At 43.1% G+C, this 27,237-nt stretch overlaps 2 protein-coding genes across 2 annotated transcripts; both read left to right on the top strand.

Moving 5' to 3' along the window:
* Window positions 1-1,349: 1,349 nt before the first annotated feature.
* On the top strand, window positions 1,350-12,766 carry LOC308587054 (potassium channel, subfamily K, member 16-like). The gene is made up of 6 exons (XM_081194431.1): window positions 1,350-1,487; window positions 4,495-4,695; window positions 5,926-6,046; window positions 9,644-9,807; window positions 10,334-10,496; window positions 12,504-12,766. The coding sequence occupies exons 2-6, from the start codon at window positions 4,501-4,503 to the stop codon at window positions 12,662-12,664; spliced, it is 804 nt and encodes a 267-aa protein (XP_081050557.1). The 5' UTR covers window positions 1,350-1,487; window positions 4,495-4,500; the 3' UTR covers window positions 12,665-12,766.
* A 3,823-nt stretch (window positions 12,767-16,589) lies between these two features.
* LOC308587039 (potassium channel, subfamily K, member 16-like) lies at window positions 16,590-25,276 on the top strand. The gene is made up of 6 exons (XM_081194389.1): window positions 16,590-16,937; window positions 18,469-18,669; window positions 20,517-20,637; window positions 22,142-22,305; window positions 23,264-23,426; window positions 24,899-25,276. The coding sequence occupies exons 2-6, from the start codon at window positions 18,475-18,477 to the stop codon at window positions 25,063-25,065; spliced, it is 810 nt and encodes a 269-aa protein (XP_081050515.1). The 5' UTR covers window positions 16,590-16,937; window positions 18,469-18,474; the 3' UTR covers window positions 25,066-25,276.
* The last annotated feature ends 1,961 nt before the right edge of the window (window positions 25,277-27,237 follow it).

The raw sequence follows: 27,237 nt of genomic DNA, 5'->3' as shown, positions 1-27,237 counted from the left end.
GCCCAAGTGTAATACTTTACATTTCTCCCTGTTAAAATTCATCTTGTTTGTTTTGGCCCAGTTCTCTAATCTGTCAAGGTCGTTTTGAAGTGTGATCCTGTCCTCTGGGGTGTTAGCCACCCCTCCCAGTTTGGTGTCATCTGCAAATTTGATCAGGATGCCCTTGAGTCCATCATCCAAGTCGTTGATAAAGATGTTGAATAAGACCGGGCCCAAGACAGAACCCTGTGGCACCCCACTAGTCACTCTTCTCCAGGATGAAGAGGAACCATTGATGAGCACCCTTTGGGTTCGGTCAGTCAGCCAGTTACAAATCCACTGAGTGGTAGCATAGTCAAGACCGCATTTTACCAGCTTCTTTACAAGAATATCATGGGGCACCTTGTCAAATGCCTTGCTGAAATCAAGGTAGGCTACATCCACTGCATTCCCTTCATCTACCAGGCTTGTAATTCTGTCAAAAAACGAGATCAGGTTAGTCTGACATGACTTATTTTTCAGAAATCCATGCTGACTATTGGTGATCACAGCATTCCTTTCTAGGTGCTCACAGACTGTTTGCTTAATGATCTGCTCCAGAATCTTCCCTGCTATTGATGTCAGACTGACTGGGCGGTAATTATTTGGGTCCTCTCTTTTCCCCTTTTTGAAAATAGGGACAACATTTGCCCTCCTCCAGTCTGCCGGGACTTCGCCTGTTCTCCAGGAATTCTCAAAGATGACTGCCAGTGGTTCTGAGATCACATCTGCCAGTTCTTTTAATACTCTTGGATGCAGTTCATCTGGCCCTGGAGACTTGAATACATCTAAACTAGCCAAATATTCTTGTACTATCTCCTTAGTTATTGATCTGACGCAGTCAAAATAAATAAAAAAATGGCCCAGTAGCACCTTAGAGACCATACTTAGTTGGTCTCTAAGTATGTTCTGGTTATAAGCTTTTGTGTGCATGCACACTTCTTCAGAGCTTCACCAAAGCTTATACCCAGAACATACTTAGTTGGCCTCTAAGCTACTACTTCTTTATGGATCGCTATGAAGACACTGCCCATGAAAAAGAGGGCACATCCTGGAAAAAGAGGAGAAATGGCAACCCTAGATTCTGATTCTTTCTTCTGTGGCATTAGCTACCCCTCCCAGTTTGGTGGCATCTGCAAATCTGATGAGCATTCCCATTGCTTGACAATAGATCAAGCTTGCTCCCTGTACATTTCTAAAATACTGTGGGCTGATCTTCCTACCAGCTTTTCAGACCTAGAGGCTGTCAGCAGCCCAGCTGGTACAGAGGGGGTGACCTCACAGAGGACCAGGTAAGTAAAAGAGGGGAATGTACTCATGACCTCATAGAGCCCTTGTGGGAGGGGGTTAAGCTGCTCCTCCCAAATAGCTACCCAGTGAAAGGAAGCCACTGAGACTCTCCCATCAAATACTGGGAGTTGATGAAGTGGATAATTTAAGAAGAATTAGAATCAAAGGACCCTGTCAGGGTGAGTGAGGGGCCAAGCAAAGACCTCTCCGCTCCTTTCAATTCCCTCCTATAAATGATCCCTGGGCTGGTTATGGATGTGGGAAAACACACTAGCTCCACCATGACAAAGCCTCCTGGTTTTCTCCCTCCATGTTTCCCAATGAACTGTATTTCTTAAGAAACCAAACCAAACCCGGAAAGAGAAAGTGTGTTTTGACATGCAGTGTCCTAACCGACTTTCCTGAGAAGTCATTGAAGCAGTCTTGATTTTTCACAGTTAATATAATATTTTATTTTAGACACCTATACAACATGAAGCACCATTTTCAAAATACTCACTTTTTCTAGTCTTTCTAGCAACATATTCACATATGGTTTTTGTCATCTGAGTGCCACACTTTTATTTTTCCAATTCATCAGTATTCATCTTTTTGCCGTGGTAAGGGCATGGAGAGTCCACTCATATTGTCCTTTCGTAAGGTTTCATTTCCTGGGTATATAATTCAAAAGTATATTTTGCACTGTAAATGTCAGATTATTCCGTACAGTTCTGTTGATAGCTTCTGTTACCTTCTGCCAAAAATCTTTCAATATAGGACAATGAAAAACACATAGGTTTGGGGGAAGCATTTTACCGAGTGCATCTCCAACAGTTAGATACCTTAGATAGCCCTTTACTAAACAAATGTAATGGGGTCCAGTATATTCGAAATATTATTTTTTGTTGTATGAGCCTCAATTTAAGGTACAGAGATCCCCTGTTAAGGCACTTAAAAGAGTTTCCCACTGTGAGGTGAAAATTTAGGTCTCTAATTCTTTATCCCATCCCTCCCTCAGTACCTGTACATAAAATTGATTTATATATGTTGATGGCCGTTTTTTGCTGCATAAGAATGAATCAACTGCTTTCTTATCTCTGGGGTCTCTGAGGCTGTAAAAGTAGATGTTCCGTAGATGGTGGTTAGCAATATCAGGAGATATTGCCATTGTAGGTAGTCTGTATTTGTCTCTTCAAAAGGAATATGTATAATATACATCCTCTTCATTTATCAGCTGGTCTAACATTAACATACCCAAATTCATCCACCTCTTCCATACAACCATTTCTTTCCCAATTTTTAAAGATGGGTTTCCCCACAAAGTCATTTTGTCATGGGAGAAGAGGTCAAATGTATATTTTTGGGGCATGTGATGCCATATTGTTTGAACTGATGTTGTTGTTTCAATAGTACCTCGAATATTAATGTATTTAGACCCGAGTGCCACCCATGTTTCTTGCAGTGCTACGTAGGAATATTCTAAGGCAGTGTTTCCCAACCTTGGCTCTCCAGCTGTTTTCAGACTACAATTCCCATCATCCTTAACCACTGGTCCTGCTAGCTAGGGATGAAGGGAGTTGTAGTCCAAAACTAGCTGGAGACCCAAGGTTGGGAAACACTGTTCTAAGGTACCCAATCTAGACAGTTACCATATTTTTCACCCTATAGGACGCACATTTTCCCCTCCAAAAATGAAGGGGAAATGTGTATGTGTCCTATGGGGCGAATGCAGGCTTTCGCTGAAGCCTGGACCCCTCTCGCTCTCCAGGCTTCAGGAAGCTCTGCGCAACCCTCAGGAGACCGGCTCCGATGGCTGCGCAGAGCTGCCTGCAGTCCCTGGCTCAGTGCAGTTCTGCGTGGGCATCGGGAGCGGGGTGCGCAGTCCCGCCCGGCTCACGGTGGCAGCGCAGAGCTGCCTGCAGTTCCGGGCTCAGCGCAGCTCTGCGTGGCCATCGGGAGCGGGGCGCGAAGTCCCGCCCGGCTCACGGTGGCAGCGCAGAGCTGCCTGCAGTTCCGGGCTCAGCGCAGCTCTGCGTGGCCATCGGGAGCGGGGCGCGAAGTCCCGCCCGGCTCACGGTGGCAGCGCAGAGCTGCCTGCAGTCCCGGGCTCAGCGCAGCTCTGCGCGGCCATCGGGAGTGGGGCGCGAAGTCCCGCCCGGTTCCCGATGGCTGCACAGAGCTGCCTGCAGTCCCGGGCTCAGCGCAGCTCTGCACGGGCATCGGGAGCGGGGCGCAAAGTCCTGCCAGGTTCCCGATGGCTGCGCAGAGCTGCCTGCAGTCCGGGGCTCAGCGCAGCGCTGCGCGGCCATCGGGAGCGGGGCGCGAAGTCCCGCCCGGTTCCCGATGGCTGCGCAGAGCTGCCTGCAGTCCCGGGCTCAGCGCACTTCTCCCCATCGCCAGCCCCACAAGCTTGGGGGACAGTGGGGAGGCGGTGTGCACCTTCCCACTGTTCCCCGACCTGGTTCTTCCAGCCCCGCACCGGGGGAGGGAAATATTTTTTTTCCTTTATTTCCCCCCCAAAAAACTAGGTGCGTCCTATGGGCCGGTGCGTCCTATGGGGAGCAAAATACGGTATGTTCAGTTGTGGGTCTCCAGAATTGTGTACCTGACAGTAAATATGCTTGGTGATACATTTCTTAATCTGGGATCCCGAATCCTCCTGTTTTATGAATTCTTGGAACTGAAGAGCCCCAAATGCATTTTCTAAACAAAGATTTAATATTGTGAAAGTATTTGCTCGGTATATGAATTGGAATTTATCTTAAGATATAAACTAGTCTAGGTATTATGTTCAGTTTAAGAGCATTGACCTTTCTCCACAGGGTCAGGTTCAATGACTGCTATCTCTTGATATCCATTGATAAGTCATGATACATTTCATTGATGTTTAAAAATACTAATTTAGATAAACCTTGTGGTATTAACAACACACGTTCAGCTTGTGGTCCACCAAGACCCCTGGATCCTTTTCACATGTACTGCTACTTAGCCATGTGTCCCCCATCTTCTATTTGTGCATCTGGTTCTTCCTGCCTAAGTGCAGAACCTTCCCTGTAGAAATTCATTTCATTAGCTTGGGCCCAGCTATGGAGAGTGCCCAGCTATGGGGCTGTACTGTTGAGTCTGGGTCAAGACAAATAAGGACTCGCTTACTAAACTATAGTCGCTCATGTGTCTGCTTCTTCCTTGGCCCTCATTCCCACACAGAACAACATGCATGTCAGCAGGGCACAGGGCGTCCTACTTCTGGCTGGCCTCTTAACTTACGTTGTGATGGGTGCCTTCGTCTTTGAGCTTCTGGAGAACGATCACCACAAAAAAGTAGAAGAGGCAACGTTTCACATGAAAGAGGAATTTTTTTTGAACTACACCGCTCTCACCCCAGAAGAGGTGGAGTTATTCATACAGGTAAGGTATTACTTTAGCAAGACTGAAAGGGATGACCGTGGCATGACACCAGAGGTTAAGAGGTCAAAAAGTATATATGGGGGGAATACAGTTTAGGAGGTGGGAATCGAGGTGGGGACAGAATCAGTGGCCAGCATAGAGCCTTCCTTCTGCATGTGGAATGTTATCCCCATGGAGGATTAGGCAAATTGATGGAGTGTATGTTTTTGGAGGAAGGAGAGAAACACTTAGTATTGAACTTGATATATAAACAATACAACTTCTGACAGTGTTGCCATCAGTGCTATTTTTCTTGGAAAAACGGTGCCGGGAGATCTTGGAACTCACCATGAACACCTCCTTCCTTCTCCGATAAATGCAATGCTGCCCACTTGAGAGCTGACGGAACTGAGTTCCAGAGAGTTCCGGCTAAAAAAAAGCCCTAGTTGCCATCCTGACAAGTCAAGACTTGTCTTTAAGTCTTGTGTAAGGAGCCTACTTTATCACTAAGCTTTGAGGGTGAAACCGCTGCATCACTTTCAACAACTCAAACATAAATCACAGTTTTCACTGGGAAAGCTTGGTGCAAACCACAAGCAGTGGCCTCGGTCCAGTATACCTGAAGGAGCATCTCCACCTCCATCGTTCTGCCCGGACCCTGAGATCCAGTGCCGAGGGCCTTCTGGCGGTTCCCTCACTGCGAGAAGCCAAGTTACAGGGAACCAGGCAGAGGGCCTTCTTGGTAGTGGCACCCGCCCTGTGGAATGCCCTCCCACCAGATGTCAAAGAGAAAAATAAGTACCAAACTTTTAGAAGACATCTGAAGGCAGCCCTGTTTAGGGAAGCTTTTAATGTTTAATAGGTTATTGTATTTTAGTGTTTTGTTGGAAGCCGCCCAGAGTGGCTGGGGAAACCCAGCCAGATGGGCGGGGTATAAATAATAATAATAATAATAATAATAATAATAATAATAATAATAATAAAGTTGAAAAGTTGAGTGTGCCTAAGCCCTATGCCTACCAGTTACTGGGGGTGACAAGTAAGTGAGGGGAGGGCTGTTATGCTCAGGTCTTGTTTGTGGGCTTCCCATGAGCATTGGGCTGGCCACTGGGGGAAGAACGTGCTGGACTGATCTAGAAGAACATCCCTTGTGAATGCATCGTGATTTGGTTAGCGGTATCTGGTGATAATCAGAGGAGGGGCTATTCCTATTGTTGGAATATTCAAACTGAGTCTTGCATTCAATTGCAGAAACTGGTAAACGCTGTTCGGTCGGGAATAGATCCAGTAGGAACCCATCCTCATGAAAAACACAGCAGCTGGGATTTCACTCATTCTTTCTTCTTCGTGGGAACTATGTTATCCACAATTGGTAATTTGGTTCTTTCTTTCTTTAAATAATATTTATTAAATTTCCATCTTAACAATCCAATCAAACCATATTATATATTCCAAATTATACAAATTATCCAATAATCGAACAGTTCCAATATTATGCCTAATTATAAATTTTGAGCTGACTTCCCATGCTTCGAGATCTGAGGGAATCCTAATCACCTCATAGTTCTGCTGCTTTTCATAATCATTACAATAATTCCCATAATTCATTCTGATGTTAATCATTATTTTCAACAGCCTCTGCGTTCAGTCTGCAAGTGAGTTAAGTGAAAACAATATATTTCTGTGTGGGTTTTATGTCCCCCCCTTCTTCTTCTTTATGCTCCCAATCTGTAATCCAAGCTTCCCCTCTGTAAATTCACATCCTCTCTTCTCAAGCTGGTGTTTCTGCCAAATCAGTCCAGGAGACTTCCACTGTAGGCGGCTGCCATATTGATACGCAGTCCAAATAGAATCAAATCATGGCGTCTTCCCTATGTTGTTCCTTAAACAACTGCTATTCAAACATTAGGACGCGGGTGGCGCTGTGGGTTAAACCACAGAGCTTAGGACTTGCTGATCAGAAGGTCAGCGGTTCGAATCCCCGCGACAGGGTGAGCTCCCATTGCTCAGTCCCTGCTCCTGCCAACTCAGCAGTTCAAAAGCACGTCAAAGTGCAAGTAGATAAATAGGTCCCACTCTGGCGGGAAGGTAAACTGTGTTTCCGTGCGCTGCTCTGGTTTGCTAGAAGTGGCTTAGTCATGCTGGCCACATGACCTGGAAGCTGTACGCCGGCTCCCTCGGTCAGTAAAGCGAGATGAGCGCCGCAACCCCAGAGTCGGTCACGACTGGACCTAATGGTCAGGGGTCCCTTTACCTTTACCTTTATTCAAACATTAGCTTTTCCCGGAGGGGCTTTACCAAGTAAATCTGGAAATACAAGTATCGAAGAGTAAAATATTAGAGGTTTACACCTTCCAGATTAATGCTGCGTCACAAACCTCCCAGGCAAATATCCAGAACTCTTTGGCATCTCTCCAGTTGTTAATGAGAAGTCACTTCTACTCCAATATAATAAATCAGGGAGTCTTTTGATCTTCCAGGAAACCAAGAGTTGAAAACCTTGATTCCCCCCCCCCCCGTCATTTCCACACAGTTAGTAATTATTAGAGTTGTTAAAACCTTATTATATCAGCAAAATTTTTAATCTCACTTGCTTTCATAAAAAAATCCGCTAGCCATTCCTTCCAGAGGGGATTTGCCAAATGTTATCACGCAGGCAAATATCGAAGTAAAGTAAATAAAGGCTCACCCCCACTTTCTGTTCCGTCAGACTGGCACCTCAGATGATAATCCCTTTTCCATTCAAGTCTTCTAAGTCTTCAGAGGCTGAATTAATTGTTTAAATCCAATTTTTCATCTTAAGAAATGGAGACTTGTTGCTCGTGGAGACAGCTTCAGAGATTGACAGAATCGTGTGGGGGCTTTCCATCCAGCACCCCCAGCCCCTTATTCCTTCCGGATTTGGGGCCAGGTGTTGGGCGACCGCAGATGAGACTGCTCCCTCCAGCCCTGGAGGGGTTTAGGAGGCTGATTACTCCCATCTCAGCCTCTAATTACCCGTGTGAAATGGAGAAGATGGAATTTTCAGCCATCTTCCGTAGCAACTAGCCGGAAGTGACAATTTGGTTCTGGCTGGCTTCTCCCCGAAAATAATATGCAGGGCATCCGACTGGTCTCGCTCAGATAAATTGTGTTAAGCTGCAGGTTTTGCTTTTGTTCTTTCATCATCCTTCAAATCTCATCTTTGCATAGGATTGCCACTTCTTTCCAGTAAGCTACAATATACACAAAAAACCACACACCCTTTTTGTCTGGATGAATTCTTTCAATGCGGAAAACCATGCACTGAATGAGTGGGAGAACATACCCTGTTAGCACTGTCTAATCCAGAGCTTTCCAAACTTTTCAGGTTGGTGACACACTTTTTATAGATTTTGTGACACAGTAATTACTAGCAAACTCGTGGTTAAACTAATTCTTTTCCAACCTTCGCGCGACACATCTACAAACTGCAGCTGAAACACTAATGTGCTGTGACATACAGTTTGGAAAGCTCTGGTTAAGCTTTCTGGTGTGAAGCACAATTCTACTATTCTGCGATTCTATGAATTGCCAGATGCTTGGTGGTTTTCCCCTCTGAGTTCAATTCCACCTGTACACAAGATCCTTTCTCTCTCTATCTTTGCCATATGTTGATCAATATTTCCCCCCAAAGGTTCTATGAGTTTTAAAGAATTCTGGTCTTTCTCTGATACATTTTCATTCCCCATTCTGTGCATCTCATCTGTGAACTCTTGCAATTGCTCATCCAATAATTGTGGAATGATACCAACAATCAATGTCTTTGCCATAGTGAGTTCTGTTCATCTCTCCCTTAGCAGCCTCTGCTTTGAAAACTTGTGTCTGTCCCTTTAAGTAAACAGTGCATTCCATTCCAACAGTTTGAGGCTGAATCCAGACAAGACCGAAGTATTGTTTCTATGGGACAGGGGAAGCCACCCAGAGTGGCTGGGGCAACCCAGTCAGATGGGCGACACATAAATAATAAATTACAATTATATTATTATTCCCATGCTAATGGATTTAATCTCACTGAAGGAATGGAGAGTTAAAAGTAATATAAGGTGAAGATTTTAAACTAAGCAGATCATCCTTATCCATTGGTAAACGTTATTGAGCATCGATAATTTAAGATAAGCTTTTAGCTTTGTTTTTCAGCCTCTTAATTAATGCCTCTTCTTACACCAGCAGCCAAATTGAATTCTGTTTTTTTTAAGATATAATTTTTATTAATTTTCATTAATAACACTCCAATATGGGCCACATTATTATGATATCAAATCATTGTTGTTTAGTCGTTTAGTTGTGTCCGACTCTTCGTGACCCCATGGAAAGGAGCACGCCAGGCACTCCTGTCTTCCACTGCCTCCCGCAGTTTGGTCAGACTCATGTTTGTGGCTTCGAGAATACTGTCCAACCATCTCGTCCTCTGTCATCCCCTTCTCCTTGTGCCCTCCATCTTTCCCAACATCAGGGTCTTTTCCAGGGAGTCTTCTCTTCTCACAAGGTGGCCAAAGTATTGGAGCCTCAGCTTCACGATCTGTCCTTCCAGTGAGCACTCAGGGCTAATTTCCTGCAGAATGGATACGTTTAATCTTCTTGCAGTCCATGGGACTCTCAAGAGTCTCCTCCAGAACCATAGGAGTGTGGTGGAGTCTCCTTTGGAGGTCTTTAAGCAGAGGCTTGACAACCATATGTCAGGAGTGCTCTGATGGTGTTTCCTGCTTGGCAGGGGGTTGGACTTGATGGCCCTTGTGGTCTATTCCAACTCTATGATTCTATGATTCTATGAGTCTATGATTCTATGATTCTATGATTCTATGATTCATAATTCAAAAGCATCAATTCTTCGGCAATCAGCCTTCTTTATGGTCCAGCTCTCACTTCCATACTAACTTCTCTAGGTACGGTAATTGGCAGATCGATAGTTGTTGACGTCCTTTGCAACACATTTTTCATTTTTCAACAGGCTACGGAAACCTCTGTCCCCAAACGAAAGAAGGTCAGCTCTTTTGTGTTATTTTTGCTCTCTTTGGAATCCCCTTCAACCTTGTCTGCTTGAACTATATTGGCTCTTCAGTCTCAGGAATCTGCGAAAGCTGTGCAGAGAAACTGTCTGGGAAAGAAAACAAGGTAATTCAGTTACTTTATCTGGAGATAATTTCTAATCTTACCAGTCACAAGACTGAGGCCGACATAGACTGCTATAGACATAGACAGCACTCAGGTCCTGTTTGCAGGTTTCCTGTGGGCATCTAGTCAGCTTCGATGAGAACAGGATCCTCGACTAGTTGGACCCTTGCCTGATCCAACAGATCTCTTCTTCTATTATATTGCATATACATATGCATATCTGATTAGGAAGACAAGACTAAATTAGACATGGGCATTATGCCCTCTAATTAAGCGAGGAAGATTAACGCTTGCTCCGCCTTCAAATAGGAATAAGTGTAACTACCATAGAGCTCAACCACCAAAAATTGTGACATCAGCGGGAAACTGTGCTCCAGATGAAGTCTAACTAGGGTGGAATTATTATTATTATCTGTTAATGCAACCTAAAATCACAGTGCATGGCTGTAGGTTGAGAGAACTGAGCTCTGTTGCATGAGAACTGCCTTTTTTCTTTTCTTTTCTTTTCTTTTGCTTTATTTTTCAGAAATCAGGAAGATACGTTGTCGTGTTTGTGGGTGCGGGAATTCTAATGTTTCTTATTTTGCCATCGTTCTTCTTTCAATGGATGGAGGGCTGGAATTATAGTGAAGCTATCTATTTTACATTTATTACACTCAGCACCATTGGTTTTGGAGACTATCAAATAGGTAAGGCTTTCAAAATACTTTCATATTGTGGGCTCAACGGGTTCTACAGATAATACTAGGTCATTTGTGGCCTCAAGGTACTGGTGGCAACCAATCTGTTGTACTGAAAAATATGAAAGCTCAGATCAGGTTTCATCCAAAATGATGGCTTGCAATGATTATAATTTGGAACCCAAACCATATTTTAAGTTTCTCAAGAACAGATGATCAAGGGTCTGGAAACCAAGCTTTATGATTGGTTGAAGGAGCTGGGTATGTTTAGCCTGGAGAAAAGGAGTCTGAGAGGCGATACGATTGCCATCATCAAATATCTCAAGGGCTGTCACATGGAAGAGGGAGTATGCTTGTTTTCTCCTGCTCTGGAGGGGAGGACTCAAACCAATCTCTTCAAGTTACAAGAAAAGGGATGCTGACTAAACATTTGGGGGGAAATTCTGACAGTAAGAGCTGTTCGGCAGTGGAACAAACTCCCATGAGATGTGGTGGACTCTCTTTCCTTGAAGGAGTTTAAGCAGAGGTTGGATGGCCATCTGTCCTGGATGCTTTCCTTAAGATTCCTGCGTTGCAGGGTGTTGGGCTAGTTGCAGCAAACATGGAAGAAAGAAAATGCTTTCCTGGACGGTGATTTTGCACAATTCTCTTAGCTAGCAACTGCCACAACTGCTGCCTGTGACCAACAACTGGAGCAAACATAGAATCATAGAATCATAGATTTGGAAGAGACCACAAGGGCCATCGAGTCCAACCCCCTGCCAAGCAGGAAACACCATCAGAGCACTCCTGACATATGGTTGTCAAGCCTCTGCTTAAAGACCTCCAAAGTAGGAGACTCCACCACACTCCTTGGCAGCAAATTCCACTGTCAAACAGCTCTTACTGTCAGGAAGTTCTTCCTAATGTTTAGGTGGAATCTTCTTTCTTGTAGTTTGGATCCATTGCTCCATGTCTGCTTCTCTGGAGCAGCAGAAAACAACCTTTCTCCCTCCTCTATGTGACATCCTTTTATATATTTGAACATGGCTATCATATCACCCCTTAACCTCCTCTTCTCCAGGCTAAACATGCCCAGCTCCCTTAGCCGTTCCTCATAAGGCATCATTTCCAGGCCTTTGACCATTTTTTGCCCTGTTGCCAACAAAATAAACTAGAACCTTTCTGGTATAAAACTCAGAGTGCTGATGCTGACCTTTAAAGCCCTAAACGGCCTCAGCCCTGTATACCTGAAGGAGCGTCTCCACCCCCATCGTTCAGCCTGGACTCGGAGGTCCAGTTCTGAGAGCCTTCTGGCGGTTCCCCCCCTGTGGGAAGTGAGATTACAGGGAACCAGGCAGAGGGCCTTCTCAGTGGTGGCACCCTCCCTGCTGAACACCCTCTCTTCAGATGTCAAGGAGATAAAGAATTACTCAACCTTTAGAAGACATCTGAAGGCAGTCCTGTATAAGGAAGTTCTTAATGTTGTATGTTTTATAATGTTTTGATATATGCTGGAAGCCTCCCAGAGTGGCTGGGGAAACCCAGTGAGATGGGTGGGGTAAAAAAAAAAAAAAATATTTTTATTGCACAGAATTTTGCTTAATGGTTGCCACCAATTTGATTTTAATTAATTTTTATAATGAAATGTTTTTAGAATGTTGGATTATTTGACTGTTGTTAGCCGCCCTGAGCCCGGCTTCGGCTGGGGAGGGTGGGATATTATTATTATTATTATTATTATTATTATTATTATTATTATTATTATGCAGGAAGTTATAGGATGTGCACCGATTGGAAATGTGGTAGCACAACCAGGCTCAAACAGCATCATGAGCCCAAACCACCATGAATAGGCAATAATAAGGACATTGGCAGTTTCCTGTGTTCGTCTTCCCACAATTCAGTGGTAGAAATGTGTTTTTAAATGTATGGTTTGAAAATGACCTAATGAGATTTGGATAAACTGAGTTGGTGGGTCCTTTAAATCACCATCACCTCCTCACACATTATTGTTGCTTTTCTCTGTGTCTCCAGGGATGAAGCATGACAGAGACTATTTTCCGGGCTACCAGATGCTCGCAGCCGTTTGGATCGTCGTTGGTCTGGCCTGGTTAGCTGTGCTGTTTGAACTGGTATCTTCCTTCCTGGCACCTGTGGAACCAAAACCAAGCTCACAAAAAGACAGCAGAGGGTAAAAATAACACCGCCCCAAAGGAGTCAGTCTGCTACATGTCCACTGGAGAAGAATTTTTCATTTCATTCAGGTGGAGACTGACATAAAAATGAGTTGCACTCAAGGACTTCGGTTGAGCTTTTTATAATTTTATGCCATTGTGTCATTCTGCTGATTCCTTAAAAACTCACTAGTTGCTCTTTAGGTTATGCAGTTCCCAATAAACTGTGAAATAGCCGGGTATTCTGCAACCAAGAGAGGGAGGGAGGGTCTTAATTGGATTCTCAAAACTGGAATGTGTGCAGAGGAGAGCAACCAAGTTGATTAAGGGTCTGGAAACCAAGCCTTATGAGGAGTGGTTGAAGGAACTGGGTACTTTTATTCTGGGAAAGAGGGGACTGGGGGAGATATGAGAGACATCTTCAAATATCTCAAGGGCTGTCACATGGAAGAGGGAGCATGTTTGCTTTCTCCTGCGCTGGAGGGCAAGACTCGAACCAATGGCTTCAAGTCACAAGAAAGTAAACATCAGGAAAAACTTTCTGACAGTAAGAGCTGTTCAGCAGTGGAACAGTCTCCCTCACTCACTATTTATATATATGTGCCATCGCCAAAAACAGTGGAGGGTTCCGAAGGGCTATAGAATAATTGTCTTGGGGCCAGATCAAGCTCCCAAACTGGGAGTTGGCTACCACTGAAGTATAACCGCCCCTGAAATATGGAATTGCAGGAAAAAGCTCTTGGAACGTTTTGAGAGGAAATAATGTTTTGAGGTACTGCCAAGTGAAGTGTGTGTGAATGCATCTCTGGGGAGAAGGGATCTGTGCTTTTGCTTGGGTCACTTTTCCCATTCCACGGTATTGACTGTCCAGCCGCCACCAGAAGGAAAAACCCCTTCTGCGTATGCCTACCTTTCCTACCCCACACTTCTTCATCCCTGAATTCGCAGCCTTTTTAGGGTCATAGTATAATCGGAGCGAAGTTGAAAATGAGGAGGACAGCCAAGGTCTCTTGGCACTCACATTGGACAAAGAGCGGGGAATTCTGAATGCTTAAGACCTCAGGCCTCCACTAGAAGACAAAGAAAAAAGGAAATGAAACACTCCATAAAGAAGATAATCTAAATATAGCTTTGCTATGGAGATATGCCCATATTTGTGCACAGGTGGCAGCAACACACGCTTCGTGCAGAAGATTCCCCAAATAAAGGCAATTTAATGTTCACACAATCTCACAACTGCCCTTGTGATGTGGCTAGCATGGCCAGGACATAAAGGCTTGGTGAATGTGGATTTGCTTAGATATGAAAGTGGTGCTAAATGTAATTTCTATAATACCCAGAGAAACACACAACAAAAACATTCTATTTGCATAGATAAAACATACTTTGCAAATGGAACCATTGTGGATGCTGTGTTAAATTGTTTCTTCTTTTTTCCCTTGAAAAAAATTTTGGGGGGGAAAAACAGTTCTAATTTATTTTTCTGGGTAAAGAGAGATTTCATCTCAACCAATGCAGAATTTGAACCATGTTCTGTTTCAACAATATTCTTCTTTCTTCTTCTTCTGTGGCGATCACTCATAGCCAAGTAAGATTGTCTTCCATAAACACGGTTTTAACGATGAGTCTGTAAGTGAATGTGGAGGCGAATTCTGGATCCACACGTCCTTCCACAGTGGGGACATTCATTTCCGGGCGGAAGTTGATCACGGTGAGGGTTTGCCAAGCGTGCCTTTGTCTTAGCATGGTTCTCCCTTGCGTCCTGAGTTCAAAGCCCATAACACCTTTGGTAAAGGCTGTTTTCCAAACTGGAGCGCTCGCAGGCCAGTGTTACCCAGTTGTCAGTGTTTATACTACTTTTTTTTTAGATTTGCCTTGAGACAGTCTTTAAACCTCTTTTGTTGACCACCAGCAATACGCTTTCCATTTTTAAATTCAGAATAGAGTAGTTGCTTTGGAAGACGATCATCAGGCATCCACACAACATGACCAGTCCAACGAAGTTGATGTTGAAGAATCATTGCTTCAACACTGGTGATCAACCATATTCAAAGAACAATGGTGCACAATATTGAGGGAACTTGGGCAAGTTACATCCCACATTGTTCCCAGCTTCTTGGTAGCCTGCTGGATCTTAGTGAGATGGAGTCATTCCCATACTCTCCAGCTTTTCTCCAGTGAAAATAGGGACATCCTAAGGATCATATCAAAAACAGGGATGGAAACTTGGAGAGTCTGCATTCCTTAACAAATGCACTCCATTTAGAATGCTTAGGAACTGTTGGGATACTGCCAGGGAGACAAAGTCCATCATGGCCCCCAAGCCGGCTACCGGACGATCCATCGATCTCCCGTAGATACAGTATCAGCAATTAGTGACACGAGCTTCCAGAAATAGCTTGCCACATTCCAAAGCTCATGCACACTCTATCAGCAGATAATGCACAGCAAAAGTCACACTCAGGAGAGCATTATTTACAAGTTTTATTCAGCGTTGATCAGAACAAAAAAAACATGACTGCCTGCTTCAGTGTGAAACAGGAAATACGCAGACTCTGACTCACAAAGCCTGCTCCCTTTTAAGGTGGAACGGAAATATCCTAACAGGAACATGGGGAGCTGCCTTACACAGAGTCAGACCATTGGGACATTTGGCACATACATACATCACAGAAGGGGTGTAACTCCTCTGTTCTCACACCGCCATAGTGCTACAATATTGTGATAGGAATTTTATGGTCTTAGATATATGGTAATGTTCATAAACGTACCAACCAAGCCCATACATAGATCAGCACAGGAAGACTGACCTGGAACCATTTTGATTCCTAAACTGAGCAAATGTTTTCTCTGCAAGGTCAAAGTGGGAACACTCCCATTGTCTCTTTCCTCACAAATCCTGTCTTAAGGGCACATTTAATATATGAATAGGGTGTGAGCCCGTGACTTGGCCCAGAAACTAAGTATTTATCATTACAAAAGAATGGCCAGGCTCCCCAGGAAATCCAATCAAGTAACCTGGCAGACAGGAGATAAACAATGACAGGAGAAAAACAACATTCAAATTTCTGTTTTAAGACCGCCCTTTCTTTGATGTAGGTATGAGGTATCTGAGGGGTGGTCTTAGGTTACACCCCTTCTGTGATGTATGTATGATGTTTCTGGGGGTGGTCTTGATCTACAGGGTGGCAATTTCAAAAGTCTTTATAAGGCCTTGCACACCATTTTTTGGGGTCCCTCCTCTCTCCTGCGGGTGAGGGAAGCACCCTGTTGCAACAGATCAATAAAGATCAAGCTTACTAGTTGCTTTGTTTCTCAATATTCTCTGGTTGGCCTCTGTTATTCTCTCCTACCAATAGGGAACCTATGTAAGGACTCTATATGGGCTCTTGGATACCCCATAAGGGAAAAGGGCAAATTTTGTTTACAACACCTTCCATTGTTAATGGCCCCTATTGTACTCTTGATAGCCTATGTCAGCCAGGTTGATTTCAATAAGCAGGCCCAGGAATTCCCTGTCTGGAACAGCTCTGCAGTTTATGTTTTAATCCATATCCCAATTAATCAAAATCCTAGCATTTATTCATTCCGAGGGCTTAACAATAGCATTAGCTTTGCTGATGCATCACACAATTGACTCATGTTTCGCGTGTGGTCCACCAAAACTCCTAGTTCCTTTTCGCATGTACTGCTAGTAAACCAGGTGTCCCCCATATTTGTGTATCTTGTTCTTCCTTCCTAAGTTCAGAACCAAAAATTTGTCCCTATTGAAATTCATTTTGTTAGCTGGGGTTGCAAAAAAGAGGACACATTTGCCAACTTATGCTTTTAACTATGGATCACTATGATGACATTGCTCATGAAATAGAGGTCGTGTCCTGGAAAAAGAGGACAAATGGCACCCCCAATTCTTTCTTCTGCAGCATTAGCAACCCCTCCCAGTTTTGTGCCATCAGCCAATCTGATGAGCATTCCCATTGCTTGACAATAGATCAAGCTTGCTCCCTGTACATTTCTAAAATATTGTGGTCTGATCTTCCTACCAGCCTCTCAGACCTGGAGGCTTTCAGCAGCACAGCAGGTACAGAGGGGGTGACCTCACAGAGGACCAGGTAAGCCAGTCCACAAAAGAGAGTAATATACCCATGACCTCATAGAGTCCACGGTGTGTGTGTGTTAACTGCTCCTAACAAATAGCTACCCAGTGAAAGGGAAGCACTGAGACTCTCCCATCAGATATTGGAAGGTGAAGTGGATCATTTAAGAAGAATTGTACCTGAAAGACCCTATCAGGGTGAGTGAGGAGCCAAGCAAAGACCTCTCCGCTCCTTTCAATTCCCTCCACCAAATGACCCCTGGGCTGGTTATGGATGTGGGAAAACACATTAGCTCCACCATGACAAAACCTCCTGGTTTTCTCCCTCCATGTTTCCCAAATGAACTGTATTTCTTAAAAAAAACACCACCAAACCCAGAAAGAGAAAATGCATTTTGACATGCAGTGTCCTAACACTCCAAACGACTTCCCCGAGAAGTCATTGAAGCAGTGTTGTTTTTTCACAGTCAGTATAATCTTTTATTTTAGACACCTATACAACAGGAAGCACATTTTTCAAAATACTCCTTTTTTCTAGTTTTTCAAGCATCATATTCACATATGGTTTTGTCATCTGAGACCTTCCTTGCAATCATTTTCTAGAGACAATTTTTTTTAACCATGTAGAAGGCAAAGTCACATTGTCCTTTTGTAAGGTTCCATGTGCTGGGTATACAATTCAAAAGGACATTTTGCACTGTAAATGTCAGATTATTCTGTACAGTTCTGTTGATAGTTTCTGTTACCATCTGCCTAAAATCTTTCAATATAGGGCAATGAAAAACACATAGGTTTTGGGAAAACATTGTACTGATTGCACCTCCAACAGTTAGATACCTTAGATAGCCCTTTTTTAAACAAACGTAATGGGGTCCAGTATATTCAAAATATTATTTTTTGTTGTATGAACCTCAATTTAAGGTCCAGAGATCCCCTGTTAAAGCACTTAAAAAGAGTTTCCCACTGTGAGCTCGAAACTGAGGTCCCTAATTCTTTATTCCATCCCTCCCTCAATACCTGTATATCAAATGGTTTGCTAGTAACAGAGATTTATATTTGTTGATGACCCTTTTTTGTTGCAATGAGAATTAATCAATCTGGAGATATTGCCATTGAGCATTTGTAGGTAATCTGTATCTGTCTCCTAAAACAGAATATATATAAAATACCGCCTCTTTGTTTATCATCTGGTCTAACATTAATATACCAAAATTCACCCACCTCTTCCTTACAACCATTTCTTGGTATGTGAGTTGGAATTCCTCTTAAGATATAAACTAGTCTAGCTATTATGTTCATTTTAAGAGCACTGACTTTTCCCCACAGAGTCAGGTTCAATGACTGCCATTTGTCGATATCCACTGATACCTCATGATATATTTTGTTGATGTTTAATGATGCTAATTTAGATAAATCTCATGGTATTAATAACACACGGTTGACTCATATTCAGCTTGTGGTCCACCAAGACCCCTGCATCCTGTTCACATGTACTGCTATTTAGCCATGTGTCCCCCATCTTCTATTTGTGCATCTGGTTCTTCCTGCCTAAGTGCAGAACCATACCTTTGTCCCTACTGAAATTCATCTGGTTAGCTTGGGCCCAGCTATGGAGAGTGCCCAGCTATGGGGCTGTACGCTTGAGTCTGGGTCAAGACAAAAAGGACTTGCTGACTAAACTATAGTCGTTCTTGTGTCTGCTTCTTCCGTGGCGCTCATTCTCACACAGAACAACATGCGTGTGAATAGGGTTCAGGGCACCCTACTGCTGGCTGGCTTCATGACTTACGTGGTGATGGGTTCCTTCGTCTTCGAGATTCTGGAGAATGATCACCACAAATTTGTAAAAGAGGAAATTTTTCGCCTGAAAGAGGAATTTTTTTCGAACTACCCCAATCTCAGCCCAGAAGAGGTGGATTATTTCATACAGGTAAGGCATTACTTCAGCAAGACTGAAAGGGATGACCGTGGCATGACTCCAGAGGTTAGGAGGTCAGAAAATATATAAGGGGGGGTCCAGTTTAGGAGGTGAGAACTGAGGTGGGGACCAAATCAGTGGCCAGCATAAAGCCATGAGGACTCACCCTTCCTTCTGTATGTGAAAATTTATCCCCATGGAGGATTAGGCAGATTGTTGGAGGATAAGACAAGGAATGACTACTAGACATTATGGCTGTGTTCTGCCTGGGCTTCTCCACACTGAGATTTCCTCCACTCTTTCCAGGCATGGCCATGATTTAAAGCTCCGTGTCTGAGCACCATTTCATAGCTCTGGGGCTTTCCTCGTGAAAACCAGCTTGTTAACGGCAATCCATTGTAAACCCAAATTGACGTTTACTCTGATTCAGCTATAAAGAGCAGGTTTTTGTTAGTATTTGTACTGTATTTGATGGGAAACATATTTTGCAAAGAAGAATTTGTTGCTGTTTAGTCGTTTAATCATGTCCGACTCTTCGTGACCCCCTGGACTAGAGCACGCCAGGCACTCATGTCTTCCACTGCCTCCCGCAGTTTGGTCAAACTCATGCTGGCAGCTTCGAGAATACTGTCCAACCATCTCGTCCTCTGTCATCCCCTTCTCCTTTTGCCCTCCATCTTTCCCATCATCAGGGTCTTTTCCAGGGAGTCTTCTCTTCTCATGCGATGGCCAAAGTATTGGAGCCTCAGCTTCACGATTTGTCCTTCCAGTGAGCACTCAGGGCTGATTTCCTTAAGAATGGATATGTTTGATCTTCTTGCTGTCCATGGGACTCTCAAGAGTCTCCTCTAGCACCATAACTCAAAAGCATCAATTCTTCGGCGATCAGCCTTCTTTAAGAATAATTTAACATACGTCATATAGCAGCTGCAAAACAGGTGACTCTGTTCAAGGTCACAGGAAAGCTGAATCATTGTCTGGTTAACTGCCTTGAAAAGTGTGTTTGTGCCTTAGAACAGAGGGTGGGAGATGATGTCATCTCACCGTTGTTTGGTTGACTGAGAATATGGAAGAGCCAATACTCCAAGCAGACTCTGTCCAGAAGAATTTATGAAGACAGCCAAGCCAAGGGGTAATAATATATGCATTGCTACAAAAGTGTGTTTTTGGAGCAAGAAGACCAAACCCTCTCTTGGACTCAAGGGAGAGAAACACTTAGTATTGAACTTGAGATATAAACAATACAGCTTGTTATACAGTTGTCATCAGGCTATTTTTCTAGGAAAAGAGGTATCGGAACTCACCCGGAACTCACCATGAACACCTCCCTCCTTCTCCTATAATGGCAAAGGCGCCTACTTGAGAGGTGCCAGAACTGAGTTCCAGAGAGTTCCTGCTGAAAAAAAAGCCCAAGTTGCCATCCTGACAAGTCAAGACTCATCTTCAAGTCTTGTGTAAGGCGTTTACTTTATCACTAAGCTTTGAAGGTGAAACTGCTGCATCCCTCTCAACAACCCAAACACTCTCAACTGGGAAAGCTTGGTGCAAACCACAACAAGCACCCCTTGGAGTGTGGGCCTTTGCCTGGAAAGAGTGGAGGAAAAGTTGAGTGTGCATAAGCCCTATGCCTACCAGTTACTGGGGGTGACAAGTGAGGGGAGGGCTGTTGTGTTCAGGTCCTGTTTGTGGGCTTCCCATGAGCATTGGGCTGGCCACCGGGGGAAGAATGTGCTAAACTGATCCACAAGAGCTTCCCTTCTGAATGCATAGAGATTTGGTGAGCAGTATCTGGTGATTATCAGAGGAGGAGCTATTCTTATTGTTGGAATATTCAAACTGAGCCTTGCCTTTAATTGCAGAAACTGATAACAGCTATTCAGATGGGAATAGATCCAGTAGGAACCAAACCTCATGATAAACAAGGCAGCTGGAATTTCGCTAATTCTTTCTTCTTCGTGGGCACTATGTTATGCACAATAGGTACTGTCATTTGGTTCTGGCTTCTTCACGAATATAGTATGCAGGGCATTCAACTGCTCTCAGATAAATTGTGTAAAGCTGCAGGCTTTGCTTTTGCTCCTTCATCATCCTTCACATCTCATTTTTGTCTTTCCATTTCTGGCCAAATAAATAGTTCGTTTATTGTATGCCCAACAAGACCATTCCCTGATTAGTTATTTATTCCCCACCCTTCTGGGGTCAACCTATTATTAAAATCACCCTGTGAAAAGTGGTTGGGCTAGGAAACGAGTTCAAATCCCACCTAGTGCAACTGACCCAATGCCAGTCTCCCAATGCAAATCCGTCTTTCTCAGCACAACCCTATGCATTCAGTGGAACTTGCTCCCCAATATATTTGCATAGGATTGCAACTTCTTTCCAGTAATCTACACAATACACAAGAAACCACACACCCTTTTTGTCTGGATGAATGCCTTCAATGCAGAAAGCCATGCACTGAATGAGTGGGAGAACATACCCTGTTAGCACTGTTTAATCCAGAGCTTTCAAAACTTTTCATGTTGGTGACACACTTTTTATACATGCTTCAAATTGTGACACAGTAATTCACTTTTGCTAGTGAACTGGTGGTTAAACTAACCCCTCTCTAGCATTCACATGACACACCTGAACACTGCAGCCCACACACTAATGTGTCACGACACACAGTTTGGAAAGCTCTAGTGAAGCTTTCTGGTGTGAAGCACAAGCAGTTGATTCAAGTGTGCTAGGGATAAACTAATCTGTACTTTGAGTTCAGGCCATAAAGCTGCAGCTTCTGAGACCCAAGAAAAGGGCTTATCTGTTTCTCAGCTTTTGAACTTGAGATATCCCAGGAGGCTTCATTTCTTGGCTCTGTCCACTTGTGAATTTGGATCAGTAGATACTATTAGTTTTCTAATTGGTTCTCTAATTATTCCTGGTGCTTGGCAAAATCTTCATAGGATCTCAGCTGAAAACAACTCAGTCTGCTCCTTACAGATACATGGAGCCTGTTGCTTATTTATTGAAACTTTTCAACATACAATGCAATAAAAAACAAACTAATATAAAGAAAAAGTAAACAGGAAACAGAGAGAGAGAGAGAGAGAGAGAGAGAGAGAGAGAGAGAGAGAAATCATATTCTTAGAGCATTCTTGAAAGTCTTTAGGGACTTGGGAATTGCAACTGATTCTAGCCATGATGGTAACGAATGGAGGAACTCTGTTCTTTCCTCACTGCAGATGCCCTGGTGACTTGCCTTCAGGGCTATTATGGGGTATCTGGGCACGATTGGGGTTCTTCTATCTAAGATACTCCTTCCTTGCCCTATTTCATCACCAAAGACATTTCATAATTTATCCCAAAAGAAATAAGTATTTTGTAATTCATTTTTTAATCCAATAACTGTATCACAAATTTTGAAAAATTGAAAAATTTGAAGGTAATTGGCAAATTGACAGGTGCTGATGTCCTTTTCAACTCTTTCTTAATCTTTCAACAGGCTATGGATACCTCTGTCCCCGAACGAAAGAAGGTCAGATCTTTTGTGTTATTTTTGCTCTCTTTGGAATCCCCTTCTACCTCATCTGCTTGAACTATATTGGCTTTTTAGTCTCAGGGATCTTTGAATGGTGTACAGAGCAAGTGTATGGGAAAAAAAACAAGGTAATTCAGTTACTTTATCTAGAGATGGTTTCTAATCTAGCAGTTACAAGACTGAGGCCAACATAGACTGCTGCTGCACTCAGATCCTGTATGCAGGTTTCTTGTGGGCATCTGGTCAGCTTCGATGAGAACAAGATCCTCAACTCGATGGGCCCTTGCCTGATCCAACAGATCTCTTCTCTTATCTATTATATTTCATAGCAGGAGGCCTCATTAGCTAAAGTGGTACCTCAGGTTAAGAATGGTTTTGGGTTAAGAACGGATCTCCGGAATGAATTAAGTTTGTAACCCAAGGTACCACTGTATAATTACCTGCTTTTATATTAGGAGGAAGACAAGAATAAATTAGACATGTGCATGATGCGCTCTAAATAATTGAGGAAGACAAATTTGAGCTCTGCCTTCAAACAGAAATGAGAGAAACTCATGGGTTCGTGGGTGTGAGGGTATATGCAACAACGTACAACTGAACAAAAATTGAATCGTCACCATTTTTTTCAAGGTTTAGAAAATCAAGTTTGCCATGTTAACACAGGATTACGACAGACCACGGCTTTTAGATACTTGCCTCTTTCTAAAACGAAGGTTTCTGTTTTGTTTACAGCTTGTGGTTTGTCTGGAGGAGGCACAAACAATGAGCCTGAGTTTGGACAACATGCTAAGCCAAACCATGCCTTCGTTTGTGGCCAAACCAGCCACCATCTCCTCTCCTGGAGCCTGTCTTGGAGAAATTTAAAAGGAGCTTCCTAGATTGGAGGTTACCCACACAGCAAACCAAGAGAAAAGAATGCAGGCTCCAAGTGAGAAGATGTGAACCAAGCAATTGCATGTGAACAGAGAACTGGGTATTGTGCTCCAAATGAAGTCGAAATCCCTATGCATGGCTGAAGGTCGAGAGAACTGAGCTCTGTTGCATCAAAGCTGCTCTTTTCTTTCCTTTTTTTGCTTTATCTTTCAGAAATCAGCAAAATACATTTTCGTCTTCGTGGTTCTGGGACTTCTAATGTTTCTTATTTTGCCATCATTCTTCTTTCAATGGATGGAGGGCTGGGCTTATTATGAAGCTGTCTATTATACATTTATTACCCTCAGCACCATTGGTTTTGGAGACTATCTAATAGGTAAGGCTTTCAAAATACTTTCATATTGTGAGCTTAACTGGTTTTAGAGATAAAGCTAGGTCATCTGTGGCCTCAAGGTACTAGTGTGAACCAATCTGTTCTACTGAAAAATATGAAAGCTCAGTTCAGTGACAAGTAGGGTGCCACTGGGTTCTGTTCTGGGCCTGTTGTTGTTCAACGTCTTTATAAATGCTTGGTTGAATGAATTGAGAGGATGCTTCTCAAATGTACAGCTGACACTGAACTCGGAGGGGTAGCTAATGCCACAGAAGACAGAATCAATTCAAAATGACCTTAACAGATTGGAGAACTGGGCGCAAGCTAACAAATGCATTTCAATAGGGACAAATGTAAGGTTCTGCACTTAGTCAGGAAGAAGCAGCTGCACAAATACAGGATGGGGGACACCTGGTTTACTAGCAGTACATGTGAAAAGGATCTAGGGGTCTTGGTGGACCACAAGCTTAAAATGAGTCAAGCGTGTGATGCAGTAGCAAAAAAAAGCTAACAGTATTCTAGGCTGCATCAACAGAAGTATAGTGTCCAGATCAAGAGAAGTAACAGTACTACTCTATCCTGCCTTGGTCAAACCACACCTAGAATACTGTGTCCAGTTCTGGGCACCACAGTTTAAGAAAGCTGTTGACAAGTTGGAACATGTGCAGAGAAGGTCAGCCAAGATTATCAAGTCTCTTTCAGACAGAAAGAGCGGTTCGGCTGTGCAATAGACTCCCATGAGAGGTGGTGGACCCTTTCCCTGGGGGGTTTTAAGCAGAGGTTGGATGGCCATCTGTCATGGATGCTTTGCTGAGATTCCTGCATTGCAGGGGGTTGGGCTGGATGCATCAAACATGAAAGAAAGGAAAATGCTCAATATGTTTTACTGGACAGTGATTTTGCACCTTTCTCTTGGTTGGAACTGCAACTCCACCCCCATTGTTCAGCCCAGACACTGAGGTCCATCTGTGGTGGGTCCCTCACTGCAAGAAGTGAGGTTACAAGGAACCAGGAAGATGTCAAGAAGATAAAGAACGACACAACCTTTAGAAGACATCTGAAGGCAGCCCTGTATAGGGAAGTTTGTAATGTTGTAGTTTTATAATGTTTTGATATATGCTCCCAGAGTGGCTGGGGAAACCCAGTCAGATGGGTGGGGTACAAATAAAATTATTATTATTGTTATTACTATTATTAAGCAGGAAGTTACAGGATGTGCACTGATTCGAAATTTGGTAGTGCAACCACACCAATGCCTTTACAGGCTCAAGCATCATCATGAGGCCAAACCGCCACGAATAGGCAATTATAAAGACATTGGCAGTTTCCTGTGTTCATCTTCTCACAATTCAGTGGTAGAAATGTCTTTTAAATGTATGGTGTAAATGTAAGCTAACAAAGTTTAGATAAACTGAATTGGTGAGTCCTTAAATCACCTCCCCACACATTATTGTTGCTTTTCTTTGTGTTTTCAGGGAGGAAGCATGACAGGACGTATATTCCGGGCTACCGGACGATCGCATCCTTTTGGATCGTCATGGGTCTGGCCTGGATAACTGTGTTGTTTGAACTGGTATCATCATTACTGGCACCTGTGGATCGAAAAGCAAGCTCACAAAAAGACAGTAGCGGGCAAAAATAACACTGCCCAAAAGGCGTCGGTTTGCTACATTTCCACTGGAGGAGAATTTATCTTTGCATTCTGGTGGAGACGGACATAAAAATCAGCTATACTCAAGAACCTCCCCTGAGCTCTTTATAGTTATATGGCATTGAGACATTCAACTGGTTCCTTAAAAACTGGCTAGCTGGTCTATAAATTAAAGTAATTCCTAATAAACTGTGAAATAGCTGGGTTTTCTGCATCGTATTATAATGCCTCTTCATTACAAAATATATATTGTGCTTTGATAATTTTTTTAGCAACAAGGAGAGAAAGGGGGGGGTCTTAACTGGATTCTCAAAACTGGAATGTGTGCAGAGGAGAAGAACCAAGATGAGCAAGGGTCTGGAAACCAAGCCTTATGAGGAGTGGTTGAAGGAGTTGGGCATTTTTATTCTGGAAAAGAGGGAACTGGGAGAGATATGAGAGCTGTCTTCAAATATCTCAAGGGCTGTCACATCTCAAGGGCTGTCACGTCTGATCTGGAGGGAAGGACTCAAACCAATGAAAGGAGATGAAACACACCATAAGGAAGATAATCGTATTTTTCTCGCTAAGGTCTCTATCACCAAAATAAATAATAATGGTGACGGGGGGCACCCTTGCCTTGTCCCTTTCGTTATTTTACATTTTTCCATAATCCCATTATTCACAATCAGCATAGCTTGTTGGTCTGAGTAAATTGCCTCCATACCTCTACCAAAAGCCTCCCTGAAGTTCATCATTTCTATCTTCTTCTTCATAAAAGTCAATTAAATATTATCAAAGGCCTTTTATGCATCTATGAACGTTAAAGCTGCTTGTTTCTCATTCCTGACCTCTAGATAGTCTATGATATCAATGACATTTCTTATATTATCTTTCGTCTGGTGGCCTGGCAAGAAACCTGCTTGATCTTGATGAATTAAGTCCACTAAAACCCTCTTCATTTGGTTAGCATATTGGCAGATAATTTATAATTATTATTTAAAAAAGAAATTGGCCTATAATTTTTAACTAAAAGTGAGCCAGCATTCTTCTTCAGAATCAATGTGATATAGACCTCTTTTCAGAACTCTTGTGTTTCCCCAGTCACTGGTATCTCATTCATTAACTATTTAAGTGGTTGTACCAGTAGGTCCTGCAATTTTTTAATAGTACTTTGCTGACAGTCCATCTAGCCCTGGTGTTTTACCTATTTTAGCTTCTGTAATTGCCTCTTGTACCTCCTATCTCAATAATGGTGCATTTAGAAAATCTATTTTTTCTTTTGGAATTTGTTTTAAATATTCTTTAATTTTCTCTTTATTTTCAGAACTCGCTCAGTACAGTTCTATATAATATCTTACAAATTGCCTTTGTGCATTGTCAGGGAACTGCCATCGGAGGGACAGGTGGTGGAAGGGCTCACGGAGGCTGGGAGAGACCCAGCAGCTGAAGCAGGAACCAGCAGGGGGAGAGGTGGGTCTCTGAGGGAAAGCGAGCAAGAGGGAGGGCTCAGGGACACGTCCAGCGAGAACAGTGGGGAGGTTTCTGAACCTCCCATAGGGAAACCCACTCCTCGCCGGAAACTGTCACGCCGCGAGTCCAGAAGACGTGTTTCCGTTAAGGAGCTTTTATGCTGGAAGCGATTCCGAAAGCAACCACTGTCGGAATCTGCAAGTGACTAGAGCAGCCATGTCTGAGGGGCTCCGTCACAGACAGAGGTTTGTGGACTTGAACAAACTCTGAGGGACTACGATTTTACGCACAAGCAGCTCATCATCCCATCACATGCATCTTTCGGATTATCTTTTACTTTCCCCACTACATTTAATTTATTAATTAAATTTATGCTGTTTTCTCCTTAACTGCCATGCCAGTAATTTACCTGGCTTATTAGCATATTCAAAAAAAATCTGTTTCATCCTTTTTATTTTCTATTCTATTCCTTGAATTATTATAACTGAATATTGTGTTTGTAACATATTTACTATTTGTTTGTTTGTTTGTTTTATTGAATTTTGATGTTACAGAAAGAAAAAAAAGAAAATGAAAGAAAATGAAATACATAGATAGGCAAAAATAAATGAGTCTTTACACGAACAAAAGTCATTCCCACCCCTGTGACTACCCATCACCATGCCCCACCACTTCCCTCCATTACACCTCGACTACCACATATTTCGAGTT

The sequence above is a fragment of the Podarcis bocagei genome, assembly GCF_964188305.1.
Source record: "Podarcis bocagei genome assembly, chromosome: 1".
NCBI lineage: Eukaryota > Metazoa > Chordata > Lepidosauria > Squamata > Lacertidae > Podarcis > Podarcis bocagei.
This window is presented reverse-complemented; position numbering and strand designations above follow the sequence as displayed.